At 47.5% G+C, this 27,141-nt stretch overlaps 1 protein-coding gene across 2 annotated transcripts in view; it reads right to left on the bottom strand.

Annotated features, from left to right (window-relative positions):
* Window positions 1–27,141, bottom strand: part of ANO2 (anoctamin 2) — a 328,686-nt gene that overhangs the window by 228,318 nt on the left and 73,227 nt on the right. For both annotated transcript variants that reach the window (XM_081587341.1, XM_081587340.1), the window contains 3 exons: window positions 11,850–12,001; window positions 10,666–10,720; window positions 6,855–6,906 (listed from right to left, as the gene is read on the bottom strand). In XM_081587341.1, coding sequence (XP_081443467.1) covers window positions 6,855–6,906; window positions 10,666–10,720; window positions 11,850–12,001 — 259 coding nt within the window. The remainder of the gene's footprint in view (window positions 1–6,854; window positions 6,907–10,665; window positions 10,721–11,849; window positions 12,002–27,141) is intronic.

The following is a 27,141-nucleotide window of genomic DNA, read 5'->3' as shown; positions in this document are numbered from 1 at the left end:
TTGCACGGCCTTGACCCTGACCGCTGACCTTATGTTATGTGGATTAGGTGGCACCGGGTCAGGCTGAGCCAAGTTTGTGATGGCTCACAGCCAACAACAACATCACAGTCAACAACCACCCTGAGGACTCCAGACTCACAAGCACACCCAGGCTCTGGATGTGGGGGCGCATCAGCCCCCATCCCTCACTTCCCAAGTGACAAAGACACAAAGGATGTGTTGTCTTGGGGAGGTTCAGGCGCTAAGTCGTGTCCAACTCTTTGTGACCCCATGGACTACAGCATAGAAGGCAAAATGTTAGACCATCACCAAATGCCCATCCCTTTTGCAAGGTCAGCTCCTGTCTCTGCTGATAATTTTTACCCTCTGCCCCTCCTTTCATTGAAAAAGAAAAAAAAAAAGAAAATAAAAAACAGGAGACCGAAAATCCAAAAGATGGTACTGCCAGCTAGGACCCTGAAAGGGACTGAACACTGAATGCCCATAGAGCAACTGTGAGAAAAAACATCACAAGAAAGAGTAAGCCATTCACAGAGAAGACTAGGCTTCGTTTGAAGCTAGGTTCTTCATTCACAGAAGGTAGGGTCAGAGCCCCAGAAGGCGAGCACGTGGGCCACTCTCCCCACTCCTGGACATAGGCAGGGTAGGAAGCCTGTGGTAGCTCATGCTGCACTCATCCTGTTTATCTGTAGAGTCCCTAAGAGGCACCTGGGGAGCAGGTTAAAAATGCAGTTTGTGCACCTGGAGGAAAGTCGGTCCGTCTCCGGACCTGATTGGCTCCCGCGGAAAGAAGACCATGTTGCTCCTTCCAATCAAAACCTAGGGAGTATCAGCTCTTGAAAGAAACTTCAAGAACATGGAGGGGTCCCTGCTTGGGTTCAAAAGGGGAGAAAGAGGCAAAGTGAGGGAACGTGACTTGACCAAAGTCTCACAGTTTCTTGGTCCCACAGCTGGAACTGGGGCTTCCCCAGCCTCTCCCACCTCTGTCTCCTTTAGAAAGGCACCCTCTCCCCTTCTCTCTCTGACATCAGTGGGCTCCCAAGGTCCACTGGTTCCTCCAGGGTCTGGCAGGTCAGAGGGAGGTAGGAGCCTCCTCCCCATACAGTCACCTGCTCCCATCCTCGGCCCAGTTCTGTCCATCTCATCACCAGGAACCCCTCTCCTGTCTCATGGGCCCAGAAATGGTGACAGCTCCCCACTTGCTGATTCTAGGTCACCGCACTGCCCTGGCATCCCCAACCCCCTACCTGTACCTCTGTAAATGGTCTCTCTGTTGATACTCCTACCTTGAATGATGCTCATTTGAATGAGTCATTTGTTCTTGTTGGGACCCTAACCCGATTCTCTGCAGTGGCTGGCTCCCTTTATGTCTTCTGTATCGCTTGCTTTCCCTGCAGACATCTCTCTTGTCAGACAGTCACATGGCTTATTCACTCCTCTCAAAGGTAAGCCCCGTAGGGGCAGGGATCTGTCTCTGACCTATGCCCTACTCTAGTCCCCAGGTCTCAAACATGAATGACACACAGCATATGAATAAATATTTGCTGAATGAATGGACATCCCAATGGGAAAACCTAAGCTTCCACTTTCACTGGAAAATCTTGCCCAATAACTTCATCCATTTATTAACTGATTAATTACAAGATCAATGAAGAAAAGCCAAGAGACTTGGGGTTCAATTGGTCTCCAGATCTCTCACCTTGGGCTGGAAGTTCATTTCTCTGTTGTGAAAGTAGTTAATATCCACTGAACCTATTCTGCATGGGAGTTTAAAGGATCAAATGAGACAGAGTGTGAAAGTGCTTTGCAAAGCATACTCTGACACACGTGCAAGGACTCCTTACCTTGGTTATAGGGAGAAACTCTTATGTGCACAGAGACCTCTTATCTGGTTATCTCAGCTCTCACGACAAAGAACCCAGGAGAAAAAGTTAATTAGATCTCTCATGCAGCCCATATCTCAAGGTCCTGCCCCTAACCACAGCAGAACCTTCCAGACCCTCCTTCAATGTCTTTTCCCTCTCTTTTTATCGCCAGTCCTAATGAGCTGGTTTTTCTGTGTCCCAAATAGCAAGGCAAGCCTTGAAAGAGCAAAACTCAAGGAGGGAGGTTACCTGAGTCCAGAATTCAAAAAAATCAGACAGTGGGGGGCAAAACAACCCCAATAATACTTTGATAATCCTCGAGGAAACGTAAATAACTTACGTTCTCAAGGACCATCCTGAACCGTACATATGCTTACATATGCCTTTATAGAGAGTCTGTGTTTGTATCATCTATATTAGAAAGCAGGGAATTATATGAGAGACTTTAGAAAATTTTTTATATAAAAAGATGTTGCTGAGGACCTTAAGTGCTACCTCACTGAACGTATTCCCCTCTCACTTAGGTTCAAGGTCAAATTTGCAACCCACCTGCAGAAACTAGAGGGCCACATGGTTTGAATATGTGTATTCTATTTTTTTTCCTCCTAGTTTCAACATTCTATTTTAATTTGTGTTTTTCCTGGTTCTTATTTTTTAATTTATTATTTATATTATGCTGTTTTATTGTTTTTCTTGTAAGCTACCTCTGAAATTTTGTGGAACAAGACAAGAATATAAATAAATCAATACATACACCCTGCATACAGTATAATGCTCTGCAAAAGCAGGCATTCAGGAAAACGTACTTTCTACAAAGAAGAAAGTGATAATACCAGATGAATGGAAGTATGTCTGAATTATTATTATCTTTAGTCTTATTTTTCCATCTTCTATGAATATTTCTGATCTTTGTCATCTTTTCCATCTCCTAACCTCTACTGTAATTGAGGAAATGGGGAAGGGAAAAAAGATTTGTGAAATGGTTGCAAAAGTAATAGTAAATACCACATAAAGGGTAAGTCTGAGGCTGAAAGATCAATGAAATACCTTGGAAAACAATTCCACGCACGATCCTGTTCTTCCTTTTTCTTTTACTTTTATGAGGCAAACCTCCTCTGGAGGAAATCTAAGCCAGTTCTAGCCCATTTGTGTTTCTCTATAAAACCAGAGAGAAGGGCAATAAAATCCAAATTGACCCACGGCTCAAAGGTCCGCATTATCCTGAGGACTCACAATGTTATCACATTCCTCTTTCCTTCTGAACTTCTAAGTAAGATGGTAAGTCAGCCAAAAAGCCGAAAGGGTGCTGGATTTTCCCAGGCAGAAGTCAAAGAACCCAAGAATTGGCCTTCAGCATCCTCCTCTGCTGGGAAACACAGTTCAGTCACACGTCCCTTGTTAGGAGCTAATAAATCATCAGTGACTACCGTGGAGGCAGCAGCCCGTGAAGACTCAGCCCGACTCCATGCCTAGTTCTCTGCATCCGGTTTGCAGCGGAGACAGGATCAGAGCAAGGGAATCCGAGTTCTCATCCCAATTCTGACAGTGTCTCAGTATGTGACCTTGCACGAGCCATCCATCCTGTGCCTTTGGTAACTAGAGATAATTCCTGACCCACCGGCTTTCCCAGGCAGCCATGAAACTAATACTAGACAATATTTTTTGGCCATGCCCCGCAGCATGTGAGATCTTAGTTCCCCAACCAGGGATTGAACCCGCGGTCCCTGGATTGAAAACTCAGAGTCTTAACCACTGGACCACCAGGAAAGTCCTAACACTAGATAATTTAAGATGATATTTAGATGCATCCATGGGAGTTGGCTGCTCTGAATCTATCTTCCCTTCACCCTCTCTGTACAGTTCTAATATCATACCTACCCGATCATCTCATAATTTTCTGTTTACATGTTTGTCCACATGGCTATAAACATGTAAACAGAAAATTATGAGATGATCGGGTAGGTATGATATTAGAACTATACAGAGAGGGTGGCTACAGAGAAGGCAATGGCACCCCACTCCAGTACTCTTGCCTGGAAAATCTCATGGACGGAGGAGCTGCAGTCCATGGGGTCGCTAAGAGTCGGGGTCGCTAAGAGTTGGACACGACTGAGCAACTTTACTTTTACTTTTCAGTTTCATGCATTGGAGAAGGAACTGGCAACCCACTCCAGTGTTCTTGCCTGGAGAATCCCAGGGACAGGAGAGCCTGGTGGGCTGCCGTCTATGGGGTCGCACAGAGTCGGACACGACTGAAGCGACTTAGCAGCAGCAGCAGCAACCACATGGCTAAACCAAGAGCCCCGTGAGGATAGAAATTAGGTCAAATTCATCTTGCCATCTTTCAGTTTCTATAACATCATTTGAGACTGAGCAGGGACTCAATAAATGGTTTCTGAATGTCAAAAAAGAAAGAAATTGTTGAAAACTACTCAACAACAAAATCCTTAAGATGTCTGACTTTGTAGCATCTCACACACACACACACACACACACAGAGATCCTCAAAGGGAGGGAAATAAAAACTTGCTGTCTTAAAGTAGAAGGTATCTAATGACCTTTCAACAATCTAGAGCCTGCCCACAAAATAAACTTCAGTTTTTAAGGACTTTTCAGTTTACAAAACAAACAGCTTCCTATTCAGTTTTTACAAAAACTCTGCAAGACAGATCTTTCTCACCCCAATTTACCTAAAAGGGAAAACTGAGTTGGAGAGAATTGAAGTCATTTGTCCACAAACACCCATCATTAGGAACTCACCAGTTACTGCTGTGAAACCAGCCAGCTGGGCACATTTAATTAGTTCAATAAAGTAAGTCAACTGAGTAGAACATGCAGGGCAGCCAGCCAGGTGTACTGGGGGATAAAAGATGACCCAGACTCATCTCAAGGACTGTCTTGGGAGTCTAAGCCACAGAACATAATCACTGAGAAAGACACGGAACTTCATGGGAGTCCAAAGGAGAGAGCATCCAGGAAGAACCAGGGGACAGAGATGTTCGGTCTGGAGGGTGGGCCCAGGTGAGATGTGGGGTAGGACATTCCAGCAAAGGGAATAGCAAGAATAAAACCAGAGGGTAGTCATGTTAACAGGCAGAGAAGCGGGAGAGACAGAGAGGGCAAAAGAGGAAAGAGAGGGAAATGGACAATAGCGAGACACTGATTTCAAGGTTCTGGGAACATCTCAGCGGAGGTATCTAGCCCGTCGCTATAAAGATGGGTGTGGAATGGGAGAGAGGAGAAATAGGAATTCAAGGCTGTAAGAATTCTGTTCAGAGTGAGAATGAGGAAGCGAAGAAATGTGGAGAAGACAACCTTGAAAATGGGGGAGGAGGAAGGGGAAGCAGAGTGTGGTCCAGGAGGAGGAAACAGAAGGACAGAGACTGGTGGATCAGCAGCCCCTCCCCGGATCTCAGCTGTCAGAAGATGGAGGTTCAGTGAACAGGTCTTCATTCAGTAAGACGCAGGAAGATGAAGGAGGAGGAAAAGGCCATGAAATGCGGGCAGTAAAAAATCACTCGTGACACCCGAGGGAGCAGTTTTGGTCCGGCCAAGGAGGATGTAAGGCACATTAATACAACTGAGGAGTGAACTGGATTAGAAATGATGGCAAATTCCAGGATTTTGACAGCGAAAGTGAAAGTCACTCAGTCATGTCTGACTCTTTGCAACCCCATGGACTATACAGTCCATGGAATTCTCCAGGCCAGAATACTGGAGTGGGTAGTCTTTCCCTTCTCCACAGGATCTTCCCAACCCAGGGATCGAACCCAGGTCTCCCGCATTTCAGGCGGATTCTTTACCAACTGAGCTAAATGATGGCAAATTCCAGGACTTTGACAGAGGCCACAAGAAGGCACAAAATACATCTTCAGATCTCTTGCTGCCTCTGGTGGTCCTCAGTTATTGTTGCTGTTCAGTCGCTGAATCGTGCTAAGTCACAAAGTCTCTGCAACACCACGGACACCAGCATGCCAGGCTTCCCTGTCTTCCACTGTCTCTGGAGTTTGCTCAAACTCATGCCATCCCACCATCTCATCCTCTGCCATCCCCTTCTCCTCCTGCCCTCAGTCTTTCCCAGCGTCAGGGTCTTTTTCAACGAGTTGGCTCTTCGCATCAGGTGGCCAAAGTGTTGGAGCTTCAGCTTCAGTATCAGTCCTTGCAGTGAGTATTCAAGGTTGATTTCCTTTAGGATGGACTGGTTTGATCTGGCTGCCTACTTTATTATTCCCTAGACTTTTGTCTAAATGACTCTTTGCAACTCAAAGCTGCCTCAAAAGTGAAAGGTCTGCCACCTCAGAGTGACAAATGTTCTGAGGGACAAGGAACAGCAGCCCCTTTGGAAAGAGCCTTCCACTTGCAGGGGGACCGTCTGGACCAGACATGTGAGCATGGATGTAAATCCATGGTGTCACCCTGCCATCACCCATGTCCCTTCCATCACCCACCAGCGTCCTGACCGCCTACCTGGCACCTGAATGCTGGGGGTCCTGTTTCAAACACAAACACCCCCAGATTAAAAAGCCAAACCACAAGGCAAACAGGTTCAGTCAGACATGGTGACAAGGATGCTGAACTCAGAAGAGGCATCTTCAGACTGATCCACCCTCCCTGGTGGTTAGTTTCTTTAAACATCAAGGGAGAGGCTTGGACTAAAAGGCCACTAAGATGTCTTTCTTCTTAAACACGAATAAAAACCAGCCATGATTTGGGCAGTTGTTAAACCATTTTGGAGATGGTGAAAAGAAAGCAGCTGAACTTGGGATCAAGTGGAAGGTGTCAGCACAGGTTCAGGGAAAAGAGAGGAAGGACAGAGACCCGGGGTGAAGGTTGGGGGGCAGCCCCAACCCCAGGAGAAATGGGACTCCTCTACCTCTGGGGGCAGGTGGGGCGCCCCCTCCGTGTGGGCATCTGTTTGTCTTGCTCTCTGTCTGTTGAGAGGATACCCTGGCCCCCCATCAGCACGACCCACAGTGGGAGGGTCCTTACCCATCGTGTTGTTGGCTCGAGAGCAGGTTGTGCGCTTCAGGATCTCATGCACCTAAAACAGACAACAGCGAGGCCGTGAACACCTGGGCCACGTGCTGCAGCCCCAGCCCGGTGTGTGTGTGTTGGGGGGGTGTACCCAGGCAGGTGCCAGCTCACAGACTGCAGGTCATGCCCATCCAAACAGAGCATCTAACCTCCTCACACACACTCCACACCTTGCCCCACCTCCTAAAAAATGAAGAAAAGGCTGTATGTTGACTGAAGTTACAGGAGGGAAGGGGACCCCAGTTCCACACCCCTCTGCGAGGGCTTGGGAGGACACTTGGGGGGTGGGGAGAGGTAAGGAGGAGGGGTGCCCGCCCCACCAGCCCCAACAATGCCTTGCTGCTGAAGGGTCCCGGGCAAGCTCCGGGCAGGTCCTGAGGGTCCATGGTCCCCTCTGTAATGGAGCTGTCTCTCGGAGATGTTTGGGGGAACCATGAAAGTGCTTTGGCAATTGGAAAAGGGCCCCCTATGTCTTGGTCACTGGGACTATTCCTTCTCTGCTTTTTGCCTGAGCATCTTGCCTCCCCAGGCAGAGTAGGTCTCCCAGGTCCTCAAGACTCCACGTCTCAGAGAGCACCTTGGGCACATAGCAGATGGCTGCCCAAGGACCACTGCTCATTAACAGATCACAGTCCCTGAGTGGGGAGCTTGCATGGACCCTATCGCTCACTGTGAGGGCAGAGTGCTAAGAGCATCCCAGCCAAGGAAGCCCGGGGGGCAGCATAAACCTGCTGGCCAACCAGTGCCCTCCAATGGGTCCAAAGCCTGTGCCCAGCTCTAAGGAGATGCCAGGGATGGAACTCTGCGCTGGGACATGTGACTGGGCTGCCCAGATGGCCAAAGGGAAGAGGGCACAAAGAGACGAGACTAAGGAGATGCGGGCAAGGTCCTCAGGCCAAAGTCTGGGGCAGAGCAGACCGCAAGACAAACCTCAAGCCTCTTTCTCCCTCTGTCACAGAGTGGGGTGGACTGGGGGATGGGCAGGAAGGGAAGGAAGAAGCCTCCAGGATGAGAAAAGATGTGTTACTCCATCACCATTCACACTCCCACATTCCAGCCACAGACCAGAAGGAGTCTAAAATAAATGACTTCCAGCAGAATGGGGCCCAAGAATGTTTAATTCGCTTATAACACGGTGCCGTATTCAATAGCAATAATAATTAGGAACAGCATTTATATGGCAGTCCATTATTTTACAAGCACTTTGCAATTATCCGGTAATTTCCACAACGCCCTATAACTTCCCCCCCAAGACGTGGGACCTGAGCCGTAGCGAAAGTTAAACTGCTTGTAACAGCATCAACCAGGACAATGGGAGGTTCATGCTTTTGTCATAAGAAGATAAAAGAAATCATATGCCCGTTTTAAATCATCCGAGAACACCAGGCCAAGGGAACTGGAGTGTTTTCCTGCCCATTCTGCAGGCAGAGTCAACGCTATGTTTTCAGCATGACTTAGAAATGTCCTGTAGCTTCCTGCAATCCTCGGTCCCTCTTCACCCTGCTCATCATCCTGCTGACATGGGAGTCCCTCTAAGTTGTTGTTGTCATTCAGTCCCTAAGTTGTGTCCAACTCCCTGCAACTACAGCACGCCAGGCTTCCCTGTCCACGGACTACAGCACACCAGGCTTCCCTGTCCACGGACTACAGCACACCAGGCTTCCCTGTCTTTCACTATCTCCCTGAGTTTGCTCAAATTCATGTCCATTGAATCAGTGATACTATCTAACCATCTCATCTTCTGCCACCTTCTTCTCCTCCTGCCCTCAATCTTTCCCAGCCTCAGGGTCTTTTCCAATGAGTCGGCTCTCTGCATCAGGTGACCAGAGTATTGGAGCTTCAGCTTCAGCATCAGTCCTTCCAGTGAACATTCAGGGTTGTTTTCTTTAGGATTGACTGGTTTGATCTCCTTGCTGTCCAAGAGAGTCTAAAGAGTCTTCTCCAGCACCACAATTCAAAAGCATCAATTCTTCAGTGCTCAGCCTTCTTTATCGTCCAACTCCCACATCTGTACATGACTACAAGAAAAACCACAGCTTTGACTAGATGGACCTTTGTCAGCAAAATGACATCTCTGCTTTTTAATATGCTGTCTAGGTCTGTCATAGCTTTTCTTCCAAGGAGCAAACGTCCTTTAATTTTGTGGCTGCAGTCACTGTCCACAGTGATTTTGGAACCCAAGAAATTAAAATCTGTCACTGTTTCCAATTTTTCTCTATCTATGCCATGAAGTGATGGGACTGGATGCCAAGATCTTCATTTTTTGAATGTTGAGTTTTAAGCCAGATTTTTCACTCTCCTCTTTCACCTTGATCAAAAGGCTCTTTAATTCCTCTTTGCTTTCTGCCATTACAGTGGTATCACCTGCATATGTGAGGTTGTTAATATTTCTCCTGACAATCTTGATTCCAGCTTGTGATTCAATCAGCCTAGCATTATTTTGCATGATGTACTCTGAACATAAATTAAATAAGTAGGGTGGCAATATACAGTCTTGATATACTCCTTTCCCAGTTTTGAACCAGTCAGTTGTTCAATACAAGGTTCATTCTTATTCCTCCTCCTTATTTGAAAGCTAAGTCCTTCCCGAGGGAAACATGATGCCATGTTTCCACTGTGCGCAGTGCTCCTGGGGCCCATCTTTCTCTCTCCTCTTCTATCCATAGGCTGGATGCTCTCCAGGTGGGTAGAGGGCAAACATATAGTGAACAGAGATGCCCTACAGCTCAGACTGGGGCCACAGGGTCGAGGTCCTAGGCAGATTTTCATTAGAATCAACCATTGTGCAAAAATCTAGAACTTTGGCTTTGAAAGGGAAAAAGACAGTAGGAGAACACTGGAAAATACATGGCATGCATGTCTCCAACCTTCCCTCTAGACCCTGTGCAAACACCTCAGCAATTACCACGGCATCCAGCCTCACTGCCCTCAACACAGCTCGACAATTAGCCCCCATGATCATCCGCGCTACACTTATTTATGGTTTGGATTTATTATATTTCAATGGATAGACTAAAAAATTTCAGGAAAGCATCATTTTGCATACGTAGAGGAAATAAATTAACTTCTGTTGTTTATTAACATTTCCTGGGGTTTTTGTTTGTCGCTTGGTTCGTTGGTTTTAGTTGCTGCTGTGCAGTCTTGCCTGTTCTGTAGCTTCCGAGACTTTTAAAATATGTATTTCAAATATTTAAATAGTTTAATAAAACAACAAAAAAGACAGTAGAAGAACGGCCATCATCACGAATGTTGGCTTCTATTGAACAGGCTGGTAATTGTGTCCTTGGACAAACGGGCCAGCTCTAACATTCTCTGATACATCAATGCCCAGGACCCTTTGAGGACAAAAGAAAGAGTCACAGAGGCACAGCAGTGAGCACTCCTTCGGACACCAACAATATGCCCTAATTTTTTTAATTCATTACATCGTAGAGCCTCAGTTTCCTCAACTGTCAAACAAGGGGGTCACCTGACTAGCTGAAAGTCCCTCCACCCCCTGCCCCAAGCTCTGATATTCCCTGCTTTTATGATTCCAAGAAGGGCCTGGGTGGGACAACCATAAAGAGGAGATATCCTTCACAACCTGAGACTATTTCACTACTGAGATTGGGAAGCTCCTGGATGCTCCTCCTGGTTGCTAGGCAACTTCAAGCAAAGGATGATGGGAGGCAGCAGGGATGGAGAGACATGCCCTGTCAAAGAGGATTCAGTCTTCCCCACTCCCTCCCAAACCCACCACAGCTGGTTAATTAGCTGGTTTACTTACAATGCGACTACGGGTGGCATTATCAAAGAAGGTGTCCTTGTCCTGGATGTTGTACCTGCAGACACCGAGAAAGCTTGTCAGTGCATTTCATTACTGTATCCTTGTCCTGGGACCACTTGTCACCCCAGGCCCAGGGCAAGCCTCTAGGGAACAACATAGCTATCTGGGTAAGACACACACACACACACTCACACACACTTATGATGTTTACACTCTTTCTGACTCAGTAATTCTGAAAACTTGTCATAGAAATGTATCATTAGGAAAACAAATTCAGCAGAAGGAAAGAAGTTCCCTACATTAAAACATTCTTTTCAAAGTTACTTATAACGAAGATTATGGAGGGAATACGCAATTCCAAAACCTAGAGGATAGATTATCATGCAGCTGTTTGAAAATTATAATTAAGAAAACTTTACAAATACTGTAGAAACACTTAGACTATGAGAGGAAACTATTACACGATGACAAGTTTTAAAAACAAAAGTAGGTAAAAAAGATTCCCATGTATGAACAAAGAACAGTTAAAAAAAAAACAGCAAAGAAGAGTACAGTTTCTGGATGCTGGAGTTAAAATTGTTTTTCAAATTTTCATTTAATATTGTCCCTGTTGTTGCAAAAATCATAATAGATACCAAACTCCTAATTATGCAAGACCTGTGTCTGTTCTAAACTTCAAATGTTGACCTTGCACTCAAAAAAAGAAAAAAAACCCAAAAACCCACCTCTGTGACTGTGCTTAGGGCATTGTGCTGAAGGGAACACAGATGCCTGAACCATGCCCCCACCCTGGGAGCCCAGGCACTGCAGTGTGTTTCCAAGTCACCAATGCAGAGTAGAACGTGACCACTTGTAGACCACTGCTATGAAAACTCAGGGGATGGACTGCATGTTTTCACTGGGTGTTAAGAATTGGTCTTGAAGAAACCCAGAAGCTGAGTGATGGAGACGTGTGGAAGGCAGCAGGTCAGACGTCCCAGCAGATGTGGAAGAAGGGCCAGCGAAGGGAGGACACAAAATGTAAAAGAACAGCCGGCCAGGAAGTCAACATGCCAGTCCCAGTTCAGCCATTTAAGGCAGCGGGACCTTGGACAGACCCGGAATCTTGGCTTCCTCTCTATTATAGGATGGTTATATCTGGATGGCCGCTTCACAGCCCTACCCCCACAGCCCCTGATACTCACAGGTACATTTTCTCCCTGGAGAATGGGTATGAGAGGTTCTTCATCCTGCTGTTACTGTGCTCGGGCACTCGGGGCTTCAGGGGCGCGCTCAGCTTGTGCAGAATCTTGTTGAACGTCTTTGCAATGCTGCCTTGTGACTTGATCTCGTACATCTGTGAAGGTAAAGCCACCAGTGAGAGGAGGAGATAGCCATGTCTGATACTCAGAGGAGCAGGACTCGCAGCCAGAGCTGCACAGGGCTCAGATCCCCTGTAAGCGAGACCTGGAGGAAAGGATGAGCCAGGGAAACCAGGCAGAGGGTCCTGCCCTTCCTCCACTGCTCTCACACTGTGGTGAACACCCTCAACTATTTGCATGAAAGGAGGTGACCTTTGCGGGAAAGAAGGAGTGCAGTGAGGGGTCCAAACTTCCTATACGGCTTCGTTACATCATCACAGGAGGCCTACTGTGTGATGTCATCGTGTGTGTCTGTAGATGTGTGTTCAGTCGCTCAGTCGTGTCTGACTCTTTGCGACCCTATGGACTGAAGCCTACCAGACTCGTCTGTCCATGGGATTTCCCTGGCAAGAATACTGAACTGGGTTGCTATGCCCTCCTCCAGGGGATCTTCCTGACCCAAGGATAGAACCCGAGTCTCCTGCATCTCCTGCACTCGCAGGTGGATTCTTTAGCACTAGTACCACCTAGAAAGCCCATGATGTCACCATACTAAGCACTTTACCCAAGTGAGCTCCAGCATGCACTGCACCCAGCTGGGTAGATAATCTTACTCTCCTGTTATGATGAGGAAATCAAGGCTCAGAAAGGTGAGAAGAGTGAACAAAGGTCACACAGATGGTAACTGGGTGACTGTTTAGGTTTCACGCTTGTCAATCCAATCTGAAGTCTGTACCCGACAACTAGACCACGCCCTTATGTGATCATCCAGCATCACTTCTCTTGTGCTCCTCTTAGTAATGAGTCTGTTTTCAAAGTACTGAACACCTAATGAGTGCTTTACTCAAGCACCTTCTTGAGTAAAGAAGTACCTTTCTTGAGTAAAGCACAGCGTTAGGACCAAGATAATCACTCTAGAACCTATAGCATTAGCTGCTCAGTTGTGTCCGACTCTTTGCAACCCCCTGGACTGTAGTCCACCAGGTTCCTCTGTCCATGCAATTCTCCAGGCAAGAACACTGGAGTGGGTTGCCATTCCCTCCTCCAGGGGATCTTCCAGACCCAGGGATCGAACCTGGGTCTCCTGCTTGCAGGCAGATTCTTTACTATCTGAGCCACCAGAGAAGTCCATAGAACCTATAGTTTCTTATAATGCATAGAGTATGCTTGCCTACAGTATAACATCTGGTCTTTCTAATTCACAGATGCTGTCACTGAGACACAGAGGTTGTACTCTTCATAGCAAAGCCTTGATGGATTAACATTAACCACAAAGTTTTTACACAAGCTCTCCTTCCAAGGGGGCTTCCCAGGTGGCCCTAGTGGTAAAGAACCCAGATGTGGGCTCAATCTCTGGGTCGACCTCTGGACTAAGCTGGATTGAATTTGTCTTGTTGCAGTGGATGACCAGAACAAGAGCCACACTCAGATCCTACGATCTGAAAGGAAGCCAGCTGTCTTCTCTTTTGTGATATCCCCAAGTTGCTTAAATCTCAAGAAGCAGTAAAACATGTATGAAGCACTGGTAAGATCAATGGAGACAAATGCCACAGAAGAGGCACAAAATGCTTCCAAGGTTCAAAGGGAGGAGACAGCAAGTCCAGCTGAGGGATCAAGAAAGTGCTTCATAGAAGGAGCAGCATTTCTGCTGGGCTTGAACAGAAAGGGCACCTTCCTTTTTCTTTTTGTTCTTTAATGAAATCATGATAATTTTGGGCAAGGAGAGAACCTGCCCAATCTAACAACTAAACATAAGACCGGTTTATTTATCTCTTCTGATACTTTTTTCTATGTGTTTTAATTTCAATTACAAAATTAACACAGTTCAAGTAAACAAGGAAACCAAGATCAGGGACTTCCTTGGTGGTCCAGGGGTTAAGAGTCTGCTCTTCCACTACAGGGACATGGGTTCAATCCCAGGCCAGGGAACTAAGATTCCTCATACTGAGGTGCAGTCAAGGAAAAAAAAACAGAAAAAAAAAAAAAGAGAAAAAAAGAAACAAAAACCATAAAGTGTATTAACTAATGTTGACAGCCTCCTTTCACTTCCAACCTTACCCTACCCTCCACTCCAGAGGAAACCTCTATCAACAATTGGGAGTATGTTTTATACCGACTCTCTCCATACATATATAACTGAATCCCTTTCTAAACACACCTGTGATGGCATTTCACATATTATCCTACAGTTTTCTTTTCATGTGCAGCAACATATCTGAGACACATATCTTTCCAGGTCAGTCCATGTACAACCACCTTCATGAAGGCACCATATTACACAGCAGACACACGTCCTATTTGTTGAGTTCCTTCCCTAGAGATGGGCATTTATTGTAGCCTCTACACATGCTTTGACCATGCTTCTAATTAACCTTACCTTACAAATACTTTTAATGAATAAGGCTTGAACAGATATCGGCAAAGACATTCTAAGCAAATGCAAAAGCAGGGAAGTTCAAACTGGATTTAAGAAGGGTTAGAAACAGCCTGGGTCTTAGAAAAGACACTGAGGCTGGGAAAGCCTGAAAGCAAAGGAGAAGGGGGTGGCAGAGGATAAGGTAGTAGATGGCATCACCAACTCAGTGAGTTTGAGCAAACTCCAGGAGGTAGTGAAGGACAGGGAAGCCTGGTATGCTTCAGTCCATGGGGTGACAAAGAGTTACATACCACTTAGTGACTGAAGAACAACAATAAAACCAGCCTGGTTCTTGGGCCCTTGGGGTTCTGATGGAGGAACCGTGACAGTCACAACAGAAACGCACACGGAGACGAATGTGCGGAGTGGAGGGTGGGGTGGGGCTGGAAGTGCCGAGAAGCTGTTAACCTTAGTTAATATATCAACACTTTTATGGTTTTGGTTTCTTCATTTACTCCGTGAAGTCACTCAGTCGTGTCTGACTCTTTGCAACCTCGTGGACTGTAGCCTACCAGGCTCCTCCATCCATGGGATTTTCCAGGCAAGAATACTGAAGTAGGTTGCCATTTCCTTCTCCAGGGGATCTTCCCGGCCCAGGGATCGAACCCAGGTCTCCCACACTGCAGGCAGACACTTTAACCTCTGAGCCACCAGGGAAGCGTGTTAATTCTGTTGTTGTTGTTGTTCAGTCGCTAAGTCATGTCTGACCCTTTGCGACCCCATGGACTGCAGCGTGCCAGGTTTCTCTGTCCTTCACCGTCTCCCAGAGTTTGCTCAAATGCATGTCCAGTTGAGTCAATGATGCTATCTAACCATCTCATCCTCTGCTGCCCTCTTCTCCTTTTGCTTTGCTCTTACAATAAAAACCAAAATTCTCACCACAGCCCATGGGGCCCTGTAGAAGTCTTCACATTTTTCTTGCCCCATGGTTCAATGCTCACTGCACCCAGCTGCTGGCTTCATGCAGTATTTTTAGCACTTTGCACCCTTTGTCTCCTCCCTCCCCATCACCAACTTCTGTTCTCACTTGAGTTCTCACTCAATTGTCACTTCCTACGGGAGGTCTTTCCTAGCTTCCAGACAAGGTCAAGTCCCTTCTTCATAGCATTTTGTGGGCCCAGATTCCTCTCTTTCACAGTGTTTATCACAGTTGTGATTTTAAACTTATTTGAATGATTATTTGACCCATGTCTAGTCGCCCCACCAAACAATCTTGATGAAGGCAGGACACTGTTCAAACCATCCCCCTGGTTAAATGAATGAACAAATGAATGATAAATCTCCAGGGACCCAGCGTTGATGACAGCAGTGGCTGCCACTCAAGGGGCCCATGCTGGAGACAGGACAGTCATAAGGTAATAGGCCTTGGTAGGAAGAAACCAGGCTGGAGAATAAAGCCACAGCCCAAAGTCCCTGGCTGGCTGAAAGGTGACCCACCAGCTGCAAAGGCTCATGGGAGCCAAGCCTCAGCAGAGGCCAGGACAGCCTGTACTCGGGAATTAATAACCCAACACCTGCCCTAGGATCGTGTCCTGGCAGAAGGTTAGCTGAGCATCTCCAAGCTGGTCTTGACCTCCTCTTGGCAGTGGATCCAGAAGAGCTCCCTAGAGAATGGGGCTAAAGGGAATGTGGCCTGTGGCATGTCTTTGGAGGAACCAGGAATGGGTCCAGGATAAATTCTGCCTGTTCCTGGATGGGGAGATAGGTGCTTTGTGCATGCATGCTAAGTCACTCCAGTCGTGTCCAACTCTGCACGACCCCACGGACTATAGCCAGCCGGGCTCCTCTGTACGTGGGATTCTCCAGGCAAGAATACTGGAGTGGGTTGCCATGCCCTCCTCCAGGGGATCTTCCTGACCCAGGGATCGAACCCGCATCTCCTGCAGTTCATGCATTGGCAGGCAGGTTCTTTACCACTAGCACCATCTGGGAAGCTCCAGTGGGTGCTCCAAATCCCTGCAAATAGCAGCATCCACCTCCAGGAGAAATGTAAATGGTTTCGAAAGCCAGGGTCAAGGCGACCTCCACCCCACAGCCCTGCTGCAGGCCCTACACACATGCCCAGGCAGGTACCCTGGCCCACTTCTCAGACCGCAGAGATGCTCGGGGATGCAGCTTGGCACAGGTCCACAGTCAGACACAACAGGCAGCCCCATGCACAATACCATGGGTGCTAAGCTCAGAGGACAAAGCACCTGCTTCCTCCCCTTGTCACTTTGCATGTGTTGTCCCTGTTCCAGAAGTTCCTCCCCTCCCGCTCCACCTGGCCATCCTCCTTCTCCTTCTCCACCCGGCTCAGGTACCAGCTTTCTCAGGAAACCTTCCCTAGCATCCTATGAATGAATACTGCATTTTAATGCTGGCCACATTTTCCCTAACTCGTGGTTCACTCGTCTGTCTCCCCAACAGACTGTGGGTGTCTGGGGAGCATGCCCTGCATGCCTGGCACACAGGAGGAGCACAACAATGTCTACAGAGTGAATGAGCTGGGTCCTGGCCATTGCTGACACTAACGAGCTCTGTGACTTTGGGCAAGGTGCTTTCCCTCTCAAATTCTTCATCTCTAAAGAGAGTACTGGGGAACTTCCACTTCCCACTATGATGGACTAACAGGGTGCAGATTTACCCCAGCTGAGCCAACCAAAACACTCAGACCAAAAAACACAAAATAGTGGTTGCTATGGTTGGAATGTTTGTGTTCCCACAAAATTCCTATCCTGAGTCTTAATGACCAGTGATGGTTATTGGAGGGTGGGGCCTTTGGGAGGTGATTAGGTCATGAGGGTGGAGTCCTCATGAACTGGATTAGCACCCTTCTAAAACAGACCCCACAGAGCTCCCAGCCCCTTCCTCCATGTGAGGACACAGCAAGGAGGTGTGAGCTATGAACCAGGAAGGGTGCATACCCTTCGTACAACCATGCTGGTACCCTGGTCTCAGAATTTCAGTCTCCAGAACTGGGTGAAAGAAAGTTTGACTGTTCACAGGCCCCCCAGTCTGTGATATTTTGGTGGTTGTTGTTCAGTTGCTCGGTCATGTCTGATTCTTTGTGATCCCACGGATGGCAGCACACCAGGCTTCCCTGTACACTATCTCCCGGAGTTTGCTCCAACTCATGTCCATTGAGTCAGTGATGCCATCCAACCATCTTATCATCTGTTGCCCCCTTTTTCTCCTGCCCTCTATCTCTCCCAGTATCAGGGTCTTTTCCAATGAGTTGGCTCTTCCCATCAGGTGACCAAAGTATTGGAGCTTCAGCTTCAGCATCAGTCTTTTCAACGAATATTCATGGTTGATTGCCTTTAGGATTGACTGATTTGATCCCCCTGGTATTTTGTTGGAGCAGCCCAAGAAGACTAAGACAGCAGTTTTCAAGATACCAGACCTCGGGCAGCAACGACTTCCTGAGAGAAGGAAACAAGATGAGTCCTGGGCTTGCTGCAGCTCACTGTCCAGAGAGAGGTCCAGGGCTGCAGGGCAGGAAGGGGAAATAGGTGGAGCCCAGCACACTTCCTGGGCTGAGGATCCTAAGCAGTAGGTCAGGGGAGACCAGAGCAACCAGAGCTCCCGGACAGAGCAGCCAAGGGGAGAGAGCTTCACGAAGAATCCTGCAGACAGTCCTCCTGAGAAGCTGCCGGACACTAGAGAAAAACCATCTGCAAGACTGGAAACAGCCCCTCTTCCCACCAGCTTGGATGGAAATCTCACCATTTGAGGGGCATTGTGGCAGAGTCCTGGGGTCCACTCAGCAGTGGGGATAATTAGCCCAAGGCTGAGCACCTCTCTTAATCCACTTCACAGATTATAAAAGACAGAACTTGACTAAATGGCTTTTAAAGTACCATCCAAGTCTAACCTTCTATGGCTCTAGTTCATGAAAAGGAAACGTTTGTTCATAGCACACACACTTCTGGGCATCTCCTGGGTACCAGGTGCTGAGTTTGGAGGTTGATTGCTCCAAGGGCTGAAGAAGCCCAGCAGTGAGGAGGACCCCTCCTCACCTCACATGCAGAATGCTCAGCCATGCACCCAGCACTGGAATCCCACAGGCTCCATGTCAGCAAGGTCCACAAAGACTCTGCAAGCCAGTCCCACCAGCTGCATTCGTGTCACTGTGTTACAGACGGGGATACTGAGCCTCGGAGGAGCGGGGAATTGCCAGCATCGGGGGGGTGAACCCAGCCCTCAGGACCCAGGCTTCCTGACTTCCCCATCCAGGCTCTCTTCTCAAGCCTCTGATCCTTGGAAGGGCTCCGTGGTTCCCGAGAAGGAAGCGAGCCAGAGCTCCCTCTCAGCCCCCCACCAAGCCCAGCAGCCCAGATCTTCCTCAGTGTTCCACAGGGTCCAGGAAAAGTGCCCCAATCCTCTTTAGTATTATTAATATGATCAGTGGCAGCATCATTATTACTGTTATTCTTGGACATAGGAGAATGAAGAACATGCTTAGAAATGGCAGGACACATGTTCGCCAGCTGGTCCCCATTATGCCCTCCCCGGGTACATGATACGCCTTTCATGTGCTTAAAATCATAAATAATTTTTAAAGTATGCTGCTCTTATTTTTCATCCCAGGGCTCAAATGTGGTTCTCATAAAAGCTCGCTTTGGCTCCACTGTCACAGGCTAAGAGGTTTACCGAGATGCCTTCTTCTCTTACTTCTTTCCCCCCCGCCACGCTCGTCTCCCCCAGCCTCTCCCCTCCAGAGGGGCACAGTAGTGTGGTCTGAGGGCTAATTTGTTTCCTTCCTGCCTTCGAATCATGTTCCTTCATGGGATGCAAGGAATCGAGGCTGTAGTTATAGTCTATCACAGACAGTACAGGCTGCTATCCCCATTTTATGGGTAAAGAAACTGAGGCACAGAAAGTTTTACTAACATGCCCGATGTCACACAAACATTAGGAGATCCAACAGCACCCAAAGATCAAGGGAAGGGTATAACCATATGCTGCTATTGCTTAGTCACTGAGTTGTGTCTGATTCTCTGAGGCCCCATGGACCTCTGCCAAGCTCCTCTGTCCACAGAATTCTCCAAGCCTCTTGCATCTCTTGAGTCTCCTGCATTGGCAGGTGGATTCTTTACCACTAGCACCACCTGGAAGGGCTTCCCCAGTGGCTCAGTGGTAAGGAATCCACCTGCAATGCTGGAGACCCAGGTTCGATCCCTGGGTCAGGAAGATCCCCTTGGAGGAGGACACGGCAACCTACTCCAGTATTCTTGCCTGGAGAATCCCATGGATAGAGGAGCCTGGTGGGCTACAGTTCATAGGGCCGCAAAGAATCGGACACGACTGAAGCGACTGAGTACGCATGCACTCAGTGCCACCTGGGAAGCCCATAATTCATGTGAAACATAAACAGAATAATCTTGTTTATCCATGAGTCCCTCATCTACACTGATCTAAGAGGGCCTCTCCCTGCAACTCATAGGAAAAGCAGAAACTAGGTAAAAACATGGAGAGTGAGCCCAGCTATGAGCACGTGTCTGCTTACACCTATGACCCCACAGACACTAGCCCAGACTGTCTTCCCCTTTCCATGTATCTGTGTTGTCCTCTGTACGTCTGGTCCCTGGGTAACTGAGGGTCGACTAGGCTGAAAATGATCACCTGCTCAACTTTCATTTCAAAAGGCTCAGACACACGGGGAAGCCAGACAGCGTAGAAGATGGCCCCACAAACGGGACTGGGGTGGACACCGCTGGACTAAAGAAGTTATGAAAAAGAGGGGCTCACAATGCAGCAGAACGCGTCCATGGTTCTCCTGCTCCACTGGTAACTGAGGGCATGGAGAGAGAGGGATGCAGGCAGACACGCGGGCACTGAACCCAGATCTGAGGGTGCACAGTTCTGGTTACCTACTCCGTGCACAAGCCTAGTTACCTACTCAAGCAGATACTAAACCCTCCACCAATCCAGATGCAAAGAGCATTGGGAGTCACTCTGCCCTTGCATCCTAATGCCCAAAGGAGCCCCAGTGCCCATCAAGACCAGGAGCTCCCCAGTCCCTCCACCCCACCCTGTGCCCATAGATCAATGTCCTGTCCATAGCCTCGCCAAATGCACACAGCAATGTATTTACAAAATGCACATTCTCTGAGGTCTAACTCTGGATTCACTTATGGTTTTTAATTACATTTTCAACGTCCTCTACACATGAATGAATGTTTGTTGACTTTAAAAATGTGGGAGAAAATCCAAACTACTTACATGGCTGATGAGTCCCCTCCAGCCCTACCCCTGCCTCCCACTGCAGCCTCAGTCCCCACCCACCCCACGCCCCCCACCCCGTCCCCAGTCTCTGCTTCATGCACACTGGCCTCCTCCCAGCACCCTGCACAGGCCAGGGTTTTCTTATGTGGGGTGGGAAGACATGTCCTTCCCTCTCCCAGGAAGGTTCTCACCTGCCCTCCCTACCTGGCAAACTTCTACCCAGCCCTTGGGTCTCAGCTCAGATGGACCCTTTTGGTACCCTGCACCACCACCACCCCTCCATCTGAAATGGTCTCCTCCCGTTAGCTCTCTGTCTACCCTGATCTTGGCTTCCTGTGCTTCCCAGCTCATCACCAGCTATTTAACTTCTGAATCTTCCCCATACTGAAGCCACATGGGGCCAAGACCAGCTGTAGTCACCACTGCATCACCAGCCATCAGCAGAATATCTCAGACATAATGGTAATAACTGTTCACTGGGTGGATGGATGGATGGGTGAATGAATGAAAAACATGATCTTTCCAAGGTCTAGGGCTCCTTACACACAGCCCAGCCCCATTCCAGGTACAATTAGACTACTCCTAAATGTTTTTTTGATAACTGAAGGGGCTACTGAGGACCCAGATCAGGGATGGCTGCTATGGTCCATGTACCACAATGCTGCTTCCCCCCGCCCCCTCACAGACCACCCTGAGGGACCACAGCATCCTTCCAGTGCACTTGAATGAAGACTCAGAACCCACCTCAGCATCACTCTGCAGTGAGCCAGGATCAATGGACCGGGCTGGTACATGAGATGCATCCTTTCATTCATCATCAAATGTTGATTTACTGCTTGCTCTGTACACAGGCCTGCTCTAGCTGCTGCTGCCGATAGGAAGAAACAAAACCAGTGCCCTCCAGGAGCTTCCAGACAATAAAACAAAGATACAGATACACTACTCAGTATCCAGCCGTGCTGAGTGATAAACACACACACACAAGAGAAGGGGTTGGAGAGAAGAAGAGAGACAGGGGCCCACTTCACACAGGGTACTCGGGTATGTCAGTCTGTGCAGAGACCCCGGTGGAGTGGCAGAGTGCCTCCTGGTATCTGGAGGTCCCCAGGCAGAGGGAAGGTCAAGCAAAAGGCCCAGAGAGGGAAACAGGCTTGTATTTTGGAGGATCTGTGCGGCTGGGGTGCAGTGAGCAAGTGAGCAGGAGTAGGAAGTTCCTTTCTGTACCAGAGGTGACCGATATGGCATCAATTCAGAGTCCCTGAAGAGACACAGTCACTCCCAGCTCCTCTCTGACCAACAGCCCTTTAATGTCCACAGCAGAGATCACATAACACCCTCAGGTTCCAGCCTGCCCGCCCCCGCCACCGGACAGCGCTAGTCTGCGGTGGCACTCTGACTGCGCACTCCATCCTCATTCTCAGGGCTCTGATTCATCATGCGCTGGTACATGCTTACCACCCGCCTCCGTGTGTGGGGCTGGATGGTTGACATGCAGCTGTCACTGATTCCTATGGTGTAAATACGCCCACTATGGCCAATTTCAATCAATGGTATAATGACCAGCTTGCAAATTTTCTGCAAATGTATCAGACCTCAAGAGCCATTATAAACCAGTATATCACTGATCCCAGTTCTTACTGAGTAAGAAAAGCTCTGCCCATGAGACCCAGGTGCCTGAAGCTGACCGTCCCTCCTCTTTCCCTGCTCCTCTCCTCCCTTAGCCCTCCCTCCCACCCACAGGGGTAGCCACGGCCCCTACTCCCATGTCTCCCATGGGGAGTGCAACCACTTATCCCAGCTACTCAGTCTTGTTTCACTACAGTTGACAAATTCTATCCACTGCCCTCCACTCTCAGCCCACAAGCATGGGGTCCAGGCTCCAGGTTCCTGCCCACCCATCTGACACGTGCTGCCCCAGTTGAGTTGGACTTGAGGCTTTCAAAAGGAAAACCACCACCTCTCTTTCAATTTTTTTCAATTATGAGCCTAAAAACAACTTAATTTTTAAAAATGCAAATTCACTTCCTGTTACATTTTCATGTTTTTGGCATCACTGCTTTTGAGCCCTGAGTCAGGTTCATGGTCTTGCCAGGCCTGCATGCACATCCAGAAGGTAGCCCCAAGCCATCTCAGCTCCCACATGGAAACAACGGCACAGAGGTGGCATCAATTTTTTTTTTCTGATTTTTAAAGATGAAAAGCATTACAGAAAACAAAATCGAATAAGTAAAAGTGTTCTGCACTCTTTCCAGTCTATTGAAATAGTAATCAAAGAGCATGCACCAAAGAGCCCATAAAGATATCAAATATAAACCCAACCCCACATCACTATTAAAAACAAATGTTTGGGAACAGACAGCGACAAGAAGAGGACCCCAACCACAGCCCATCAGTGTGAACAGCTACCCCTCTCGTTCATTCAAAAATCATCAATGATATTTATAATAATTGAAAGAATCTGTCCTGAAAGGCATCATGAAGGCTGAGTAGTCAGTGGCCCTCCTCCAAGGATTAAGGATCTAGAAGATCTCAACCTTCAATAAAGTTCATGGAGTTTCTCCTGCTTTTTACTGTCTGGTCACCAGGGAGGAATCACTAAACTATCAAAATAATCCCAAAGAGGAATTCAATCACTACTTGATGAAGGAAGATGAGGGTCAAGGTGAGGAGGGGAAAGAATGTGATTCTGTTTCTGAATTTTGCATGGACAAATGACCACTGAGCCACCAGAAAAGCCCCCGAACTAGCCCATAGTAATGAAAAATTAAAAATTTTAATTCTTTGTCTCTCCAGTTTAGGATTAATTTAATAAATTTAAATTAATTTAGGATTAATTTAATTTACTTAACCTAGGATGTAATTTCCCAGAGTACATTCTGCAGACGATTGGTTCCCTCAAAATATTAACAGGCATTCAGTAGGAAAGCAATTGAACAAAACTGAACGATTTCCTTTACATCAGGGCAGGAGGGGCTTTCCCAGTGACTCAGACAGTAAATAATCTGCCTGCAATGTAGGAGACCCGGGTTTGATCCCTGGGTCAGGAAGATCCCCTGGAAAAGAGAATGGCAACCCACTCCAGTGTTCTTGCCTGGAGAACTCCATAGACAGAAGAGCATGATATATATATATATACATATACATAATATATATACATATATACATAATATATGTACACACATATGGTTGGATAGCATCACCGATGCAATGGACATGACCTTGGGCAAATTTGGGGAGATGGTGAGGGACAGGGAGGCCTGGCATGCTGCTGTCCATGGGGTTGTAAAGAGTTGGACACAACTGGGCGACTGAACAACAACAACAACCCTGTTAGTTCTGTTTCTCTAGAGAAACCTTACTAACCCAAGCCTCAAATCTGGATAACTGAGAAGGCAGAGGTTCTGGCCTGGCTGCGTGGGCCTCAGGAACCTGGGGAGGGTCTTCCCGTGGAACTTCTGCAGAAGTCACGGTTACCAAATTAGAATTTCTAAGAGCCAGCAATAAGTAATGGAGAACAATTTCTAATAATTTATGAAACTTCATGGAATTAATATTTTCCTCCTAAAGGGTCTCTCAGGTTAACTAAAATGCCACATTTCTTTGCTTTTTAACTGGAATTTTATTTAGTCCAATGTGGTAACACTGATTTTCTCAGTCTCACCAGAAAATTCTTAATGGCAATTCTATGTGATTTCAGTTCATGAACATGAGAAGATGGGGCTTCCCTGGTGGTCCAGTGGTTAAGAGCTGCGCTACAATGCAAGGGACATGGGTTTGCTGCTGGATGAGCCTGCTGCATTAACACAAGAATGGACTCCGTCATCTCGTCCTCATCAGTTCCTGGGAGGTGGCTCGTGGGGGATAAGTGGACGTCAGGGGTGAGCATGGCGGGGATGGGTGGCATCGTGCTCGTTCATATGTATAAAAAGTGATGCATACCTATGGCTGGTTTACTTTGCTGCACAGCAGAAATTAACACCGCACTGTAAAGCCACTATCCTCCAATAAAAATTTTTTAAATAGATGAGTGAGAAATAAACATAGATACTGACCACAATCTAGACGGGCCACCTCGGTAAAGAGCAGAGGTGAGAAAGCACGCACTTCAAACCTTCCCAGGCTGCTCGGGGCCAAAGGCCAGGCCTCCCTCCCCTTTTCTGTGCAGGGACACTGAGTGTCCCTCACAAAATACTGGCTCCTCTGTTGTTGTTTTTGGAAAACAAACACTTCCTTCCAAGATCCCCCTCCCAGTTAATATCTGTGCTCAGGACTCCGTGTCCCTGGACTCATTATTGTGGATTTGTCCAGGTTTGAGATCTCAATTTTGGGATTTCCTCCTCATCTTCCCAGTCTCTCCGGACCCCACTGAGTTATGATCCAGCCTCCACCAGCCCGGAAGAGGCTAAGTGACCCCACCTTATGCCTCAGTCTTCCTCCTCGCTCCAACTGCCACCAGGACACGAATCCCTGCAAATGTGGTTACTCTCTTTGTAGTCACTTCCCAAGCCCATTAAAAAGAGGGGAAGGACTTCCCTGGTGGTCCGGAGGCTAAGACTCTGCACTCCCAACCCAGGGTGCCCAGGTTCAATCCTTGGTCAGGAAACTAGATCCCAAATGCCACAACTAAAAATAAATAAATAAATAAATAAAGATCCCACATGCCCCAACTAAGACCCAGCACAGTCAAATAAATTTTTTTTTAAGAGAGGAGAAAACGCCACTGGACCCAACATTAGGCTTGCGGAGGTCAGTCTCACCCCCATATTCCTTTCTCATCCCAGGAACTGGGTTTAACCCTGCACTCCCACTCCTAGACGTGGGTTCTCAGATTCACTTTTGCAAGCAAATGCATCCCACCCAACATACCACGCTGTATCCCCCCTCTCGTGGATATGACATCCTCCTGGGAGGTCAACTACAAGCCACTGCGTTCTGTGAACAGGAAAATGGTCTGAAGCCCTGAGGCTGAACCCACAGAGGGATGCCAGGACGGCCCACCTGTGTGGGATCTGGGGCCTCAACACCATGTGGACAAGTTCCTTCTGTTACATCTGCAGCCTCATCAGAGCCACCCCTTGGCTTTGCTCTCCCAGACTCCCGGGACAAGCATTCTCCCAGACAGAAGCTGCGCCATGCTGATGGGCTGCTACCTGGCACAGTATTTAATCTGATGGGCTTCCCAGGTGGCACTAGTGGTAAAGAAACTGCCTGCCAATGCAGGAGACGTGAGAGACGTGAATTCGATCTCTGTCTGGGGAAGATCCACTGGAGGAGGGCACGGCAACCCATTCCAGTATTTTTTCCAGGAGAATCCCCATGGACAGAGGAGCCTGGCAGGCTACACTTCATAGGGTCGCAGAGTCGGACATGACTGAGCGACCTAGCAGAGGGTGTCTGAGTATGGGCCCTTGGCTGTGAACTCTGAGGGCTCAGACTGTCTCTGAGTCCCTCAGCATCTCTCCATAGACCCCTTTCCGCCAGAAGCTCCATCAGTGTTGCCTGCCTACTCCATCAGTTGACCAGAGAATGAGGAAGTGAGAACACACATAAAAATATTTGAGAACACAGACACAATAGTAAACTCTTGCATTTCTATAGCGGCGGATAAGACCTGGATTCTTACAACAACCTTCTAGGAAAAACAGGGCAGATATTACTATGCCCACTTCACAGATGAGGAAACTGAGGCTCTATGAGATGAAGTGACATCCCCAAGTCACACAACAAATGGGTCTAGAATCAGGGCTGGAAGGTTGGTCTCTTGAGGACTCATCTGATGCAGAGTCTACCAGGCTATGGCTCCAAAACAGGAAGGAAAGAGGGGAGGAAACAACCTGAGAGTCTATCAATGGGTGAATGGATAAAGAAGACATATATATATATACATATATGTATTAAAATGTATATATATGTATATATAACCAAGTATATGATTATATAAATTATGTTAATATATTACCTAATATATTAAATATTAATATATAATATAAAGTATAATGTATTTATATATGCAAATACATAAAATCTTCTTTATCCATTCAATAGCCAATATATTGGGGCTTCCCAGGGGGCGCTAGTGCTAAAGAATCCTCCTGCCAATGTAGTAGTTGCAAGAGACACGGGTGCAATCCCTAGGTTGGGAAGATTCCCTGGAGGAGGAACTAGCAACCCACTCCAGTATTCTTGCCTGGAAAATTCCATGGACAGAGGAGCCTGGTTGGCTACAGTCCATGGGGGTTGCAAAGAGTCAGGTGCGACTGAGCACACACAAACAAACACACACACACACACAAACACACACATATTCATTATATATCTTTATCCATTATTATATATATAAGATTTTATATATCCACACACAGATCCAATGGAATATGATTCGGTCATAAGAAAGAAGGAAATCCCACCATTTGCAACACCATGGATGGACCTGGAGCACATTATGCCCAGTGAGAGAAGTCAGAGAAAGAGAAATACTGTATGATATCACTTACATGTGAAATCTAAAAA

The sequence above is a fragment of the Giraffa tippelskirchi genome, chromosome 4, assembly GCF_054371585.1.
Source record: "Giraffa tippelskirchi isolate mGirTip1 chromosome 4, T2T-mGirTip1v1.2.pri, whole genome shotgun sequence".
NCBI classification, from domain to species: domain Eukaryota; kingdom Metazoa; phylum Chordata; class Mammalia; order Artiodactyla; family Giraffidae; genus Giraffa; species Giraffa tippelskirchi.
The sequence above is the reverse complement of the archived record's forward strand: the minus strand, read 5'-3'. Positions and strand labels throughout refer to the sequence as shown.